Source organism: Moschus berezovskii, chromosome 12 (genome assembly GCF_049115385.1).
Source record: "Moschus berezovskii isolate FMDL1 chromosome 12, NW_MosBer_1.0, whole genome shotgun sequence".
Taxonomy (NCBI): Eukaryota; Metazoa; Chordata; class Mammalia; order Artiodactyla; family Moschidae; genus Moschus; species Moschus berezovskii.
The window spans coordinates 90,279,062-90,294,964 of NC_142471.1; the positions used below are offsets into that span (position 1 = coordinate 90,279,062).

The following is a 15,903-nucleotide window of genomic DNA, read 5'->3' on the forward strand; positions in this document are numbered from 1 at the left end:
GGAAAACTCAGCAATGGCAACAGGACTGGAAAAAGTCAGTTTTCATTCCAATCCCAAAGAAAGGCAATGCCAAAGAATGTTCAAACCACCGCACAATTGGACTCATCTCACATGTTAGCAAAGTAATGCTCAAAATTCTCCAAGCTAGGCTTCAGCAGTACATAAGCCAAGAACTTCCAGATGTTCAAGCTGGATTTAGAAAAGACAGAGGAACCAGAGATCAAATTGCCAACATCCTTTGGATCATCGAAAAAGCAAGGGAGTTCCAGAAAAACATCTACTGCTGCTTTATTGACCACACCAAAGCCTTTAACTGTGTGGATCACAACAAACTGTAGAAAATTCTCCAAGAGATGGGAAAAACAGACCACCTTGCTTCCTGAGAAATCTGTATGAAGGTCAAGAAGCAACAGTTAGAACTGGACATGGAACAACAGACTGGTTCCAAATTGGGAAAGGAGTATGTCAAGGCTGCATATTGTCACCTTGCTTATTTAACTTATATGCAGAGTACGTCATGTGAAATGCTGGTCTGGGTGAAGCACAAGCTGGAATCAAGGTTGCAGGGAGAAATCTCAATAACCTCAGATATGCAGATGACACCACCCTTATGGCAGAAAGTGAAGAGGAACTAAAGAGCCTCTTGATAAAAGTGAAAGTAAGAGTAAAAAAGCTGGCCTAAAACTCAGCGTTCAAAAAATTAAGATCATGGCATCTGCTTCTATCCCTTTGTGGTAAATAGATGGGGAAACATTGGAAACAGTGACAGACTATATTTTCTTGAGTTCCAAAATCACTGCAGATGGTGACTGCAGCCATGAAACTAGAAGATGCTTGTTTCTTGGAAGAAAAGCTATGACCAACCTTGACAGCATATTAAAAGCAGAGACATCACTTTGGCAACAAAGGTCCGTCTAGTCAAAGCTGTGGTTTTTCCCCTAGTCATATATGGATGTGAGGGCTGGACCATAAAGCAGGCTGAGCACCAAAAAATTGGTGCTTTTGAACAGTGGTGTTGGAGAAGGCTCTTGAGAGTCCCTTGGACTGCAAGGAGGTCAAACCAGTCAATCCTAAATGAAATCAGTCCTGAATATTCTTTGGAAGGACTGATGCTGAAGCTAAATAAAGCTCTAGTACTTTGGCTACCTGATGCGAAAAACTGACTTATTGGAAAAGACCCTAATGCTAGGAAAGATTGAAGACAGGAGGAGAAGGGGACGACAGAGGAGATGTTTTTATAGCATCACCGACTCGATGGCCATGAGTTTAAGCCAGCTCCGGGAGTTGGTGATAGACAGGGAACCCTGGCGTGCTGCCGTCCATGGGGTTACAAAGAGTTGGACACAACTGAGCGACTGAACTGAACTGAACTGAGAGTTCCCTGGTGATCCAGTGGTTGGGACTCTGCGTTCTCACGGCCAAGGGCCCTGAGGGCTGCCAGAGTTCAGTCCCTGGTAGGGGAGCTAAAATCCTACAAGTGGAGCAGGGAAGCCCCCCCAACTGAAAAAAAGATAAGAAAATCCTACAAAGGAAAGTTCAGTGATTGAACTCATAAAATAAGTGTGTAGTAAGAGTTCCAAAGAATAGCAAGGAGAGATAAGAAAGACTTCCTCAGTGATCAATGCAAAGAAATAGAGGAAAACAACAGAATGGGAAGGACAAGAGATCTCTTCAAGAAAATTAGAGATTCCAAGGGAACATTTCATGCAAAGATGGGCTCGATAAAGGACAGAAATGGTATGGACCTAACAGAAGCAGAAGATATTAAGAAGAGGTGGCAGGAATACACAGAAGAACTGTACAAAAAAGATCTTCACGACCAAGATAGTCACGATAACGTGATCACTGACCTAGAGCCAGACATCTTGGAATGTGAAGTCAAGTGGGCCTTAGAAAGCATCACTACTAACAAAGCTAGTGGAGGTGATGGAATTCCAGTAGAGCTATTTCAAGTCTTGAAAGATGATGCTGTGAAAGTGCTGCACTCAATATGCCAGCAGATTTGGAAAACTCAGCGCTGGCCACAGGACTGGAAGAGGTCAGTCTTCATTCCAATCCCAAAGAAAGGCAATGCCAAAGAATGCTCAAACTACCACACAATTGCACTCATCTTACATGCTAGTAAAGTCATGCTCAAAATTCTCCAAGCCAGGCTTCAGCAGTATGTAAACCGTGAACTCCCAGATGTTCAAGCAGGTTTTAGAAAAGGCAGAGGCACCAGAGATCAAATCGCCAACATCCTCTGGATCATGGAGAAAGCAAGAGAGTTTCAGAAAAACATCTATTTCTGCTTCATTGACTATGCCAAAGCCTTTGACTGTGTCGATCACAATAAACTGTGGAACATTCTGAAAGAGATGGAAATCCCAGACCACCTGACCTGCCTCTTGAGAAACCTGTATGCAGGTCAGGAAGCAACAGTCAGAACTGGACATGGAACAACAGACTGGTTCCAAATAGGAAAAGGTGTACGTCAAGGTTGTATATTGTCACCTTGCTTATTTAACTTATATGCAGAGTACATCATGAGGAACGCTGGGCTGGAAGAAGCACAAGCTGGAATCAAGATTGCTGGGGGAAATATCAGTAACCTCAGATATGCAGATGACACTACCCTTATGGCAGAAAGTGAAGAGGAACTCAAAAGCCTCTTGATGAAAGTGAAAGAGGAGAGTGAAAAGGTTGGCTTGAAGCTCAACATTCAGAAAACAAAGATCATGGCATCTGGTCCCATCACTTCATGGGAAGTAGATGGAAAAACAGTGGAAACAGTGTCAGACTTTATTTTTGGGGGCTCCAGAATCACTGCAGATGCTGATTGCAGCCATGAAATTAAAAGACGCTTGCTCCTTGGAAGGAAAGTTATGACCAACCTTGATAGTATATTAAAAAGCAGAGACATTACTTTGCCAACCAAGGTCCGTCCCTCAAGGCAATGGTTTTTCCCATGGTCATGTATGGATGTGAGAGTTGGACTGTGAAGAAAGCTGATCGCCGAAGAATCGATGCTTTTGAACTGTGGTGTTGGAAAAGACTCTTGAGAGTCCCTTATACTGCAAGGAGATCCAACCAGTCCATTCTAAAGGAGATCAATCCTGGATGTTCATTGGAGGGACTGATGCTAAAGCTGAAACTGCAATACTTTGGCCACCTCATGCGACGAGTTGACTCACTGGAAAAGACTCTGATGCTGGGAAAGGTTGGGGGCGGGAGGAGAAGGGGACGACGGAGAATGAGATGGCTGGATGGCATCACCGACTCTGTGGACATGAGTTTGAGTGTACTCCGGGAGATGGTGATGGACAGGGAGGCCTGGCGTGCTGTGATTCATGGGGTCGCGGAGAGTCGGACACGATTGAGCGACTGAACTGAACTGAACTGAATTTTAAAAGTTTCTTGATTCCTAAAATAATCCATTAGAATACACAACCTAATAAAGATTTTTGTCACAATACCAATTAATATATAAAATATATAGAAAAATGTTTACTAAAAACATGTGGCTCTCAAATATAGGAACTCCACAACATTGCTAAATTAAGGGGAAAAAAGTTGGATTTAAGATAGAGGCCAATGTTTTTTCATATGAGAAATTCCCCTTAGGTGCAGCCTGGTTGCCTGCTCAGTTACTACCCTGGCAGAAGCCATATTATGTTTACAAAGTTTCAACCAGTCTCAGGTTTTGGGCTCAGGCCAAAAAAAGCAAGTGAGAGGAGGATTTCTGCCTTCCTGAAAGCATCTGCTCTGAAACAGATAATGATAAACATAACCGCCATCTTAATATTATCATAAGGCCAAAAAGAACACAAGTTAAAGATGACAAATGTGCTCAGTATTGGGGATAATTGCTTTGGCTCCAGAAAATGTAAGTGAATGTTTAGCACGGAAAGTAGAGAGGAGAGTCTTTGTGAAATGTTGTCTGAAGCTTCAGCAGAGATAAGGTTTTAGGGAAAGACATTCATAATTTTTCATCATGGCCCAAAAATAGCTATCAAAAATGTGCTCTTCCGCATCAGTAACCTCGGTTCTTGATAGCCTTGCAACCAGCTTATTAGCTCTAAAAGGTACAATTGTACCTGTCACCAGTGTGAATTATTTTGGCATCTTATCTCTCATTGATCAGAATGAGAGGGTTATCTTTTTAGCAGATATCAAATGAATAAATTGATATCCACAATAAATTTACAAGGCTTCCTGCTTCTCAGAAAGTACGAATGGAATCAAACAAGTAGAGTCAGTGTAAATGAAAAGTGTTAGTATCCATCCAGTTATCACTTGCTTACTTTAATCAGCGAGTATTTCATGAGAACGGCCGTGTGCTGACTGCTGCTCAGGCCTCTGCAGGAATGCAGAGGGTGTGAGACATGACCCAGTCCTGCAGAGGAGCTAATCCCAAGTTAAATTCAAAGTGCCGAGACTCAGAGTGAAATATGCCGTGTTCTTTGATGCTAGCAACTCTAGCCAGTTGATGATCTTTCTTACTTGGTTTTTGTTTTTATTTTTTAAAGGAAAACTACTTTTCACTCTATTTTAAGATTTATACTGTCAGAAGTGTTTGAGTTTTCTTTATAAAGAATACCAGAGTTAACTGCCTCAATATAATTAGAATTTTGCTTTATTTCGAGTAGTACTCCTTAAGAGCAGGCAGTGTTACTTTGCTCCCTGTAGTTCCTTGCATGTTATGTGAACTCTGTGCAGAAAACATTACTCACCTCTCAGGGTTGTTGTGATAATTAGTGAAAATAATTGTAACAGTAAAGGTTGATTGACTTCCTTCCTTTGTGAAACTTTCCAAAACGTAATCTAAATTTACCGTTAATTTTAATACAACACTAACAACTTTAAATTACTTTCATTTCTTAAAATAGGATTTTCACTCAAAGAGTTTGTTTTAAAGAAAGAAGCTATGGAAGATTATTCGTCCTATAAATAATTAAAGTGTATCCACAACAGAGGTCTTGAAACTTTAGTTATACATAAGAAAAAATTTAAGAATTTATCTTAAATTCAGATTTCTGACTGTACCCTTAGAAGCTCCAATTCTGCAGGTTTGGATTGGGCCCAGCAAGCTCCCAGGTATCTCTTAGGCCTTCCATCTTCCATACATCTAGCAGATCACATTGTGAAAATGTTTTTCCAAAGAGCCTGTCCGTTTAAATCACATACCAATTTGAGTTCTGGTATAGTCAGCACTGACAAAGCTAACCTTTAAAATTGTTGTATTAAAGTATAATTAACATGTAGTAAACTGTGTATATTTAGAACATGTACTTTGGTAAGTTCTGATATATGTATACATGCATGAAACCACCATCAGAATAAGATAATGAACATATCTGTCCCTGCCAAAGTCTCCTCATGGTCTTTTCTGATCCCCTCCTTCTCACCTCTGCCCCAGTCATCCACTGATCTGCTTTATGTCATTTTCATTTTCTAGAATTTTACATGCCATCGAATCTTAGATTGAGAATTCCCTGGCAGTCCAGTGATTAGGACTTGGCACTTTTACCACTGTGGCCCAGGTTCGGTCCTGGTTGGGGAACTAAGATCCTACAAGTCATGCAGTGTGCCCCCCCCCAAAAAAAAAAGAATCCTGTAGCCTATGCTATTATGATGATGATAATTTTTGTTGTTATTGTTCTGGCTTCTCTCACTCAGCAGAATTATTTGGGATTCATGTGTGTTGCGTATGTCGGTGTTTCTTCCTTTGTGTCACTGAGTAGAAGTCCAGTGTGTGCATACACCACGTTTTTATTTATCCATTCACCTGTTGGTGGGACCATTGCGTGGTTTTCAGTCTCACGCTATTGCACATAAATTTGGTATGAGTGTTTGTGCGGATGCATTCAGAATGAAACTTGTGGGATTTCATGCAGCTTCTAACGCTTCTTTCTTCTGTGTCTGTTGCAGAAAGTGATCGGGTGGTACCGATTCCGGCGAAACACGCAGCAGCAGATGTCGTACCGAGAGCAGGTGATCCACAAGCAGCTCACCCGCATCCTCGGGGTGCCCGACCTTGTCTTCCTCCTCTTCAGCTTCATCTCCACCGCCAACAATTCCACTCATGCTTTAGAATATGTTCTCTTTAGACCAAATCGAAGGTAAAGAAAGCATTCCCACCAGCTGCACATAAAGAGGCAAGATGTTGACACAAGTACTTGAGATTTGTGCCTTTGAAAATAAGCATTTTATAGCATGTTTAAAGAAGAGTGTTTATAAGTGTCCTGTAGCTGGTTTTCTTTGTGATAGAGAAGGTATTTTCCTGTCAGTTAATTATATAACTTAAAATAGTTTTTGAGTCAAGAAGCATTAGCAAGACATTCACTATGCATCAGTTCTTACAGGAATAAACAGCTGGAAATCATCATTTGCTTCTCCGTAATTCATTATATACAGATATAGTTCTGTTGTGCTATAAGTCTGATTATAATTTTAAAACATAGATTTCAAGGACAAAATTGTAAAATTGATCCACCTACTGGCTAATGAGGGTTTTGCATTAGGAACTTGTTAAAGCAAAAAGATCATATGATCATGGTATGTCGGTAAACAACAGAAAGGGTTCCTACAGAAGTTCATTTATAGTAGAATAAATTAAATCAGCATCAGTGAAACATAATTATTAGTTGTTAAACAGCCACTCCTAAGATTTCATCAATTAATCAGTAGGTTTTTGAGCACCTAAAACCACCTCAGCACTCTTGTCAGTTGCTGGGGAAATGCACAAGACCTAACCTCTGCCTTCAGGAGTTTACAATTGAGTTCTACTTTAAGGGAAATGAAAAATTTTCTGATTAACATAACCCTGGGTTGTCTGTGGAAGTGGGTTCTCTGTGAGACCTTCTGTTAGTTCCCAATGCAGAGACTGGAGCTCCTGTTGGCGAGACCCATTCTTTAAGTAGAGGAGTTTTCAACATGATCTCTGTCTCTCTCTCAATCCCCCACAGGTATAATCAAAGGATATCCCTTGCTATTCCCAATCTAGGCAATACTAGCCAGCAAGAGTATAAAGTGTCTTCAGTGCCAAATACTTCTCAGAGTTATGCCAAAGTTATTAAAGAACATGGGTAAGTTGAAAGGTAAAATGAACGTTTTTCCTTTCTTTTGCTAACTAAGCTTGTGGAGAAATGTGATGTCATTTGATATGATTAACACTGAAAAATCCAATAAGGCAATTCTCTTTCTCTAGAGTACCACTACTGTATATCAAAATCTGAACGCTTATTGAAAAGAAAATTTACTTTTATCCATATTTATTTTTTTAGTCACTTGCCACAATTTTTTTTGTTTTTTTGCAACTGATGCAAAAATGTGAGTAGATTATGTGTATATCTGAGGTTCTGAAAGCTAACTGTGGTCCCTGAAAAATGTATAGGGTGAGGGGAAAAATAGCTTCCATTTTTCAGTGGTCTTGGTAGCAGGAGTTCTCTCTTCTTTGTCTTCTGTAGCCCTGGGGCATGGGCACTGTTGCTGAAACACTGTCACCCTGGGTTTGCAGCATTTAAGTAATTAGTAGATTAAGGCAGAAGTGACGGGAAAGTGCCTTCCAGGTCTCTGTCATTCTAACCGCTTTGTGAATCTTGTTTCTGTCTGTCTTCTAGTACTGACTTTTTTGACAAGGACGGAGTAATGAAAGACATCAGGGCGATTTATCAGGTTTATAATGCGCTTCAGGAGAAAGTGCAGGTAACTGATTCATTTACTAGTTTTCACTGTATTTATATTGCCCAAATGCTTTTTAAATTCTACTTTAAATTTTAATAATCTCCTAGCCAACAAATGCGGAGAAGGCAATGGCAAGCCACTCCAGTACTCTTGCCTAGAAAATCCCATGGACGGAGGAGCCTGGTGGGCTGCAGTCCGTGGGGTCGCTAAGGGTCGGACACGACTGAGTGACTTCACTTTCACTTTTCACTTTCATGCGTTGGAGAAGGAAATGGCAACCCACTCCAGTGTTCTTGCCTGGAGAATCCCAGGGACGGGGGAGCCTGGTGGGCTTCCGTCTATGGGGTCACGCAGAGTCGGACACGACTGAAGTGACTTAGCACCAGTAGCAGCAACCAACAAATTGTGGTCCAAAAATCAGTTCCCAAATGATAGCAGATGTGTGGAGTAGTTACTCATGCCAGCCTACAAAAGCCTGTCTCACTCACTGTGTGCCTGTCATGAAGACTCTGAAGTACAGTTTTAATATCACTCTTTTAAATACTTGTGACCTCTTTAATGACAGTGTTTTCCCTAGAGAAATGTATTCCCAGTTTAAGGAAGGATCGCCAAGAACACAGGTGTCACTTGGCCTCTTAAGTAGAGACCACACCCAAAGGCACCAGTGGTAACTCAGGACAGCTCGGCCTCCTGATTCGAGTTCACTCCTCTGCCCACAGCTGCCTCCACTGAGTGGGAGGGTGCAGTGGAGCCTGTTCATTCCTAGGCATTCATGCAACAAATATCTATGGAAACATCTCCTGCAAGCCAGATCCTGAGCTAGGTACTAGCAGTACTTTCCCACGTTCTTGTCATCAGCCCCAGAGTGTTCTTAGGGGTAATTCGCTCTGAAACCCTAAGAACAAAAGCACCTTGGAGGACAGGAGGAAGAGGGGTCGGGCTGAAGAGACTGTCCCAGGCCTGGAGGAAGGGCCCAGGGAATGGAAGGGCACAGACGGCTACTGAGAAAGAGGAGCGCAGTCTGCGTTCAGCCTGGGGCAGAGGGGCAGGCAGGCAGCGGGCAGATCCCAGTGTGGGGCTCCAGATCAGGGTCATGGTCCCCATGGCAGCACAGGGAACGCAATCCAGCCTCACTCACTGGTGACTAGCCCACTTTCCGGCGATTTCTGGTATTTGTGCTATGGAAGGAACGTGCAGTGAAAAGCAATTTTTTGTCCTGAATTCATGACCATGCTCTTTGCAGACTGTCAGTGCCGTCTCACAGACTTCAAAGTGGCATGTATTTAGACATTTCATTGCCTATTGATTAAGGCCTGCCCTGCAAACACCAATATCACGTCCATACAAATGGTTAAAGTACATTGACTAGGGAAAGTTGAAAAAGAAAATAAGTTTCAAAGTCAAGTTCTTTTTCAACTTTTCCTAGTTGTAGTTTCTATTAAATAAATCTATGTGTGATCTGAGGCTTAATTGTTGATTATAAATAAAAGGTGAAAGCATCTCATACCTTTCTTTTGTTCATCCTCCTATGCTAGACTGTGCTGTGCTAAGTCACTTCAGTTGTATCCGACTCTTTGTAACCCTGTGGACTGTAGCCCGCCAGGCTTCTCTGTCCATAGGATTCTCCAGGCAGGAATACTGCAGTGTTGCCATGCCCTCCTCCAGGGGATCTTTCCAACCAGAGATTGAACCCAAGTCTCTTAGGTCTCCTGCATTGGCAGACGGGTCCTTTACCAGTAGCACCACCCGGGAAACCCTATGCTAGACTGATACCGAAAATTCCCTTTTCATATAAATAAAGATGAGTAAGCAAGGGAAAGATTCATATTCAAGAATGTATAAGCTAAGTAGCATAATCATCTTAACATAACTAAGAAAGCAGTTCAGTGAATAACAGCCAGTACTGGTCTCTTGGGCCTTCATGATTTTGTTCTGTACCTCAGGGAAATGTCTGCTTTTTAACGTAATAAAGTATACAGATTTTTCCTAGGGTCATAATCAATGCTGTCTTTTGAAATGCCTCATGCTTGGATTTGAAACTAATTGTTCTTGTTGTCATTTTTCCCTCAGGCAGTGTGTGCAGACGTGGAAAAGAGTGAGCGAGTTGTTGAATCTTGTCAGGCAGAAGTGAGCAAATTAAGAAGACAGATCACTCAGAGGAAGAATGAAAAGGAACAAGAGAGACGTGAGCTTCCCATTCATTTTACCCCTGAGTACCAGGGAACTGTCTGGTTTTAAACTTCAAATTATATGATAAATTACATACATTCTTCTACACTCATCAGGCCCCAAGTTAGGCTGCTTGGGACAGGGCATCCCCTTGTCTTTAGACTTTTCCAGAAGCGCAGCACTGTTTTTCATGGTGTCCTTCTCAAGTCTCTGATAGTGGAAGAAAAAAGACCAAAGGTAGAAAGGCTGAAGCAAGTTAGAGTAATTCCCAAGAAGTGATATGATCTGTGTACAGTAGATGTGACGTTTCTTACCAAGTTAACCGTGGCATTCCTAGGACATAGCAGCCATGTCCTGTGTTCACTGGAGCCTCATAAAAGAACTACCTAAAATTCTGTTAACATTATATTCGATGCACGGGGCAGGGTCTCGGCAAAGACTTTAAATGTCTAGTTTTTGATAACAGTGGGTGGCCAGACACCATTACGCTAAGGAACCAGCTGGTTAAATGAGAATTAGGCCCAAGAATCTATTAACTCCAGCATGGTAACAGATATATGTGCTATAATACCACCAGATTTTTAAAAATATTATTCTTATTGAAATACAGTTGATTTACAGTGTCATGTTAGTTTCAGTACAGCATGGTGATTCAGATAATGTGTGTGTGTATATTATTTTTCAGATTCTTTTCCATTATAGGTTATTGCAAGATGTTGACTGTAGCTCACTGTGCTGTCCAGTAGGACTTGTGGTCTATCGGCCTTACATACAGTAGTGTGTATCTGTTAATCCCAGACTCCTGATTTATCCTCCCCACCGTCCCTTTGGTAACCATATTTGCTTTGTAAGCCTATTTCTGTTTTGTAAGTAAGGTCATTTGTACCGTTTTGTTTTTTGTTTCTTTTATTCCATGTGTAAGTAATATCAGTGGTATTTCTCTCTGTCTGACTTCACTTGGTATGATAATCTGTAGATCCATCCATGTTGCTGGAAATGGCATTATTTCATTCTTTTTTATGAAACTCACTAGATTTAACTAGTGGTTAAGACTTTGGCTCTCCCCCTTGCAGGGGGCATAGATTCCATTCCTGGTTGGGGAATTCAGGTCCTGCCTGCTGCACAGTGCAGCCAAATAAATAAGATAAAATACATGAACACACAGAGCTGGATGATAGAGCTGGAATTTGGAGAAGTTGGGGTGCCTGACATCTGAGGTGTGTGTCTTTTAATCCAAATCTTACACTCTTTTCATCAAAATTTTAATAGTTTTATCTGAGTGATAGAATTGTGGGTGATTTTCTTTTCTTTTTTTCTTTTCTAAATTTTGTACAAATCATTTTTATAATATTTTTAAATGTACTTGAAAACAATTTAAAGACCATAGACTCTTAGATGTGTGGCTGTTTCAGTTTTACCACCATAAAAATGCAGTAAAGTTATGGCCTGCCGCTACTAAGTCGCTTCAGTCATGTCCGACTCTGTGCGACCCCGTAGATGGCAGCCCACCAGGCTCCCCCGTCCCTGGGATTCTCCAGGCAAGAACACTGGAATGGGTTGCCATTTCCTTCTCCAATGCTTGACAGTGAAAAGTGAAAGTGAAGTCGCTCAGTCGTGTCTGACTCTTAGAGACCCCATGGACTGCAGCCTACCAGGCTCCTCCATCCATGGGATTTTCCAGGCAAGAAAGTTATGGCCTAGTACTTACTAACACAGGAGTTTGAAGTCCCTATTTTTTTAATTTAATTAAAAAAATATTTTTACAATGTCATATTGTTTTCTGAACTTTTTTTTCTTCATATTTGTCTCTCTGGTTGGGCCGTGTCTTTGCTGTGGCAGGAGCTGTAGTCTTCAGTGCGATATGCAAACTCTTAGTTGCAGCATGTGGGATCTAGTTCCCGGGTCAGGGATTGAACTCCGGCCCCCAGCTTTGGGATTGCAGCATCTTGGCTACTACACCACCAGGGAAGTCCCAGGGCATTGAACTTTTAACGAGAAAGAGATGTTTAAGAATATTGTGACAAGTAGTTGTCGAGAAGTGTTTGTTTTTTTTTTTTTTTGATGTGAGGTCTGTTAAGGAAAAACTCCCGTTCAGATGACCAACGGTGGGGCAACTATCGATTTTATCCCCTGTCTCCATGGTCTCTGAGCACAGTGAGCAGCAGGTGAGGGTCATAGCTCTGGATCTGGGGTTGAGAGCCCTGTGTTTGGGCATCGGAGCCCCCGCTTCTGGCTGTCCTCTTAGTGAAGTCACCTGGTCTTTCTGACCTCTGGTCCTTTGCCTGCATAACAGATGGTAATATTAATGATGACGGTAGTATTTCAGAGAGCTGTTTGAGGCTTTTGAAAATTATGAAATACTGTGCAAGTGTACAGTAATTCACAGTAATAAATTGTACTGCTTTTTTGCCATTTTCAGAACAATCAGGTCAACCATTGAATGTGTTGACATGCAAAGCTGTGACAGTTCAGAGAGTGTTACAGTTTCCTTCCTCTTTCCACCCAGGGTTGCAGCAGGCAATGGTAAGCCGACAGATGCCATCTGAGAGCATGGACCCCACCTTCAGCCCTAGGATGCCCTATCCAGGGTTCACAGCAGAAGGTCGAAGTGCTCTTGGAGATGCAGAGGCCTCGGACCCGCCTCCGCCTTATTCTGATCTTCACCCAAATAATCAAGAAAGTACTCTGAGCCATTCTCGCATGGAAAGCAGCGTCTTTATGCCTCGACCTCAAGCTGTGGGCTCCTCCAGTTATGCCTCCACCAGTGCTGGACTGAAATATCCTGGAAGTGGAGCAGACGCCCCTCCTTCCCACAGAGCAGCTGGAGACAGTGCTGAGGAATCAGACGACAGTGATTATGAAAATTTGATTGACCCTACAGAGCCCTCTAATAGTGAATACTCACGTTCAAGGGATTCTCGACCCATGACACACCCTGATGGGGGCTCCAGGAACACTCAGACCTCCCAGATTTAACTGAACATAAGAAGCTCTCCAGTTCGCACTGTTTTTCTTAATCGCTCATTGAGAAAGTTTTTGAGGACTTCCTCTGGGGGAGAAATGCTTTCTCAGGCCCCTGGACTCCCCAAGACAAGAGTTTTTGGGCTCAGAGCTTGGAGGAGCCTCACATGCCGGGGGTCCTCACCTGCAGATGCAGTGTGCGGGGCTCACAACAGAGTCATTAAGATAATCAAATTGTCTGAATTCTGGTTCGATTCATGGATGTACTGGTAAATTTAGGCAAAGATAAACTTATCAACGTAGTTTCTGTTCTTTAAAATAATTTGGAAATTAGAGACTAAGCACAATTAGTCTATAAATGTTCTATAAATCAAAACCTTACCTCTTGCACTATCATGCCTTGAAATTTACTTTTTCAAAGGGAAACTAGTTTAGCAGCAGCCTTCAAAGAACCTTCTTTCTATGATGAGCCAAATTCATCTTTGCCAGAAAAGAAATTTTGATAATTTCCAAGATTGGAACAAATCAGATGTACCTTCTTTTGTCTGCATGACTTTGTGAGATCAAAAGAGAGGGCTTTGTTTCCACTTTTTTCTACTAGCCTGATATGTATTGTCACTTAAAATGGTTGCCTTTTAAAAGAAATTGTAGAAATACTAATTACCAGTAAGTAATCATCCAAATAAGTACGTCATAAAATAAATTACTTATTTTTCTTTCGGGGAATTCCAGTGACTGCTATGTTGCACTAGCCACATTTATGGTCTCTGTTCTGGAGTCTTAAATGAAGGACACACAGCAGTGTAACAGAAAGGAGTTACGTTCCAGACCTGAGTTTTACGAGGAACAGACTCCAGACACAGCGGATTTAGCCAAGTTCGTACGTAAGGGAGATAATTCGTGTAGATCTTCTGACAAATCCTAGTGTTAGTTTTATTTGTGGAAGAAAGACATTTAATAAACTGTTTGGGAAGCTTGGTTATTGAATAGAGATTCATTTCCAATTGAAATAACCGTACTTTTTTAAGTTACCCTTTGGCATATAGCTGTGGAATGTATAGAGACTTTCCTTGGGGATGCACTTAACATTTTTTATTTAATTACTGCTTGTTTTCTAGTTTTTCCCAGAATGTGTGAAACCACTGCAGACGTTCATGAACATGACAGGCTCCTGGTTTGGAAATGACAAGACCCCCCTCCCCCATTTACGGCAGGGTCAGCCCACGAAGCTAATGCTATGGATTATAACTGCCTTTCTTTGGACTCGTTATGACCTGTAAGAATAAGGAAGTTGTTAAGGAGGCTTAAAATCCAGGTTCTGAAAAAGTAGTTTCATTTTGTAGGAAAGAAGTTTAGTCTGACTGGAAATTAAATGCTCAAACTGCTGTCCTCAGATAGCTACTCAACGGGGTCGGTATCGTCCTGCTCTCCAGTTTTGTTGGCCTTTTACCACTGCCATTTGATTTGAAATGTTGCAGACTGCTTTATCTGAAAATGCGTTCCGGTGTTTATCCGCCTTCTAGCAGCTTCAGCACAGTGTGATTTTTTTTTAAGTGCCATCACCATCTCTGTTCAGATTTTGACATTCAGGAAAATATTTTTATTTTTATGCCATACTGAAACCTACAGTGTATATCTGACAAAGCAGTTAGATGTGACAATAAAAACTTATTTAATCATGGTATACCATTGTTTTAATGTTTGTCTCAACACCTGGCAAGTTGCCTCAGTTTACTCATTCTGGCCGTTCTTAGTTGACTTCATACAGTTTTTTTAAAAACTCATCTCCATACTTTTGGTTTTTGGTTTTTTTTTGATCAGGCTGGTTTCAGGGGAAATCCAAAAATACAATTTACTAAAAGGTTTCTGTTGCTTTCAAGAATGTGTTGAATATCAAGTTATCAAGAGAACTGAGTATTAGTTGAGTAGAAAATTGAACATTAGTTCCCAAAAGACATCTTTCACATAGTTGATCTTGTTTGAAGAGGCACCTCAGCCAAGTCACCAAACGATTGAGATGCTGTGGATTTGGGGCTCCTAGAGTGTCTTTGGAATTACAGAATCACCTAGCATGAGCGTCTGCTGGCTAACAAGTGTATTCTGGATTCCGTGGGGGTCATTCCAGGTTAGTGCTACTATCTCTTGCAGCATCCAAGGTGAAAGTCTGTTTTCAGTAGGATTTTAAAATGTGGCTTGTAACCTTTTAGTCTCCTCCAACTAATTTAGAGAAAAGAAGGCTGGATTCTTTTAACTTGCTTGGAAGTCTGGAAATGCTTAATAACATGCTGTAATTGGCTTTTGTGGAGAAAGATCAAAACGTAAAAACAGAAATCTCATCCCCAAATATTCAAACCCTAAGGATATATATTTTAAAATTCTAGACACAGTGGGGCAGTAACCATAACTGCTTTAATAAAAACATTTAAATGGACGCTCTTGTGAATCTGCATTTTAAGGAAGTTAAAGGAGTTGGGGAATGTAAAATTAAGATACAATAGAAAGAAGTGATGGTTATTAACTGTGTTCTGGGTCTGATTTGCCCTGACTGTAGGTTTCACTTCGGTCACTGAACGATCTTCACTCTGTTACAAGGTTCTGCTTCATCGTTTCCCACGGCAAACCTTAATTCCACTAGACACGGAGCCAGAGGCAACTGCTTCTGCAAATGTGGTTCTAATAAATAATGGAAAATGTTTACTTTTCAACTTGATGACAAACAGACTTAGGACAAGTCCTGGGATTTAGCTCAGCTGCCTTCTTTTTTACAGTGATTTTTGTGATGTCCTAAATCAGGCAGAAGAGTCAGGACATAGTGTCCATCCACTGGGTTATTCTGGGCTTGCTCTGACCCCTGGAGGTTAGGGGAGGGGCCCCGCTAGCCTTGGTACATCAACGGGGAGATGTGCCCTTGGATGCCATATGCTGTGCATGGTCCAGAATGCAGCACTTGGAAGTGGCCTTCTGTTCATGCAGATTTACCAAAAGGTAGTTCATTGCAGCATTTTTCAATAGCAAAAAACTGGAAATTAATGCTAATGATAGTGGAATGGTTAAGTTTTGGTACACCCACAAGAGTAATAGTCTACCACTACTAAATGTAGAAATCAA

At 41.4% G+C, this 15,903-nt stretch overlaps 1 protein-coding gene across 1 annotated transcript in view; it reads left to right on the plus strand.

Moving 5' to 3' along the window:
- Positions 1-14,479, plus strand: part of ABRAXAS2 (abraxas 2, BRISC complex subunit) — a 32,078-nt gene extending 17,599 nt beyond the window's left edge. Inside the window, exons 5-9 of the mRNA XM_055424432.2 lie at positions 5,911-6,101; positions 6,948-7,067; positions 7,602-7,686; positions 9,736-9,850; positions 12,341-14,479. Of these exons, the coding sequence (XP_055280407.1) occupies positions 5,911-6,101; positions 6,948-7,067; positions 7,602-7,686; positions 9,736-9,850; positions 12,341-12,810 (981 nt within the window). The 3' untranslated portion in view covers positions 12,811-14,479. The remainder of the gene's footprint in view (positions 1-5,910; positions 6,102-6,947; positions 7,068-7,601; positions 7,687-9,735; positions 9,851-12,340) is intronic.
- The last annotated feature ends 1,424 nt before the right edge of the window (positions 14,480-15,903 follow it).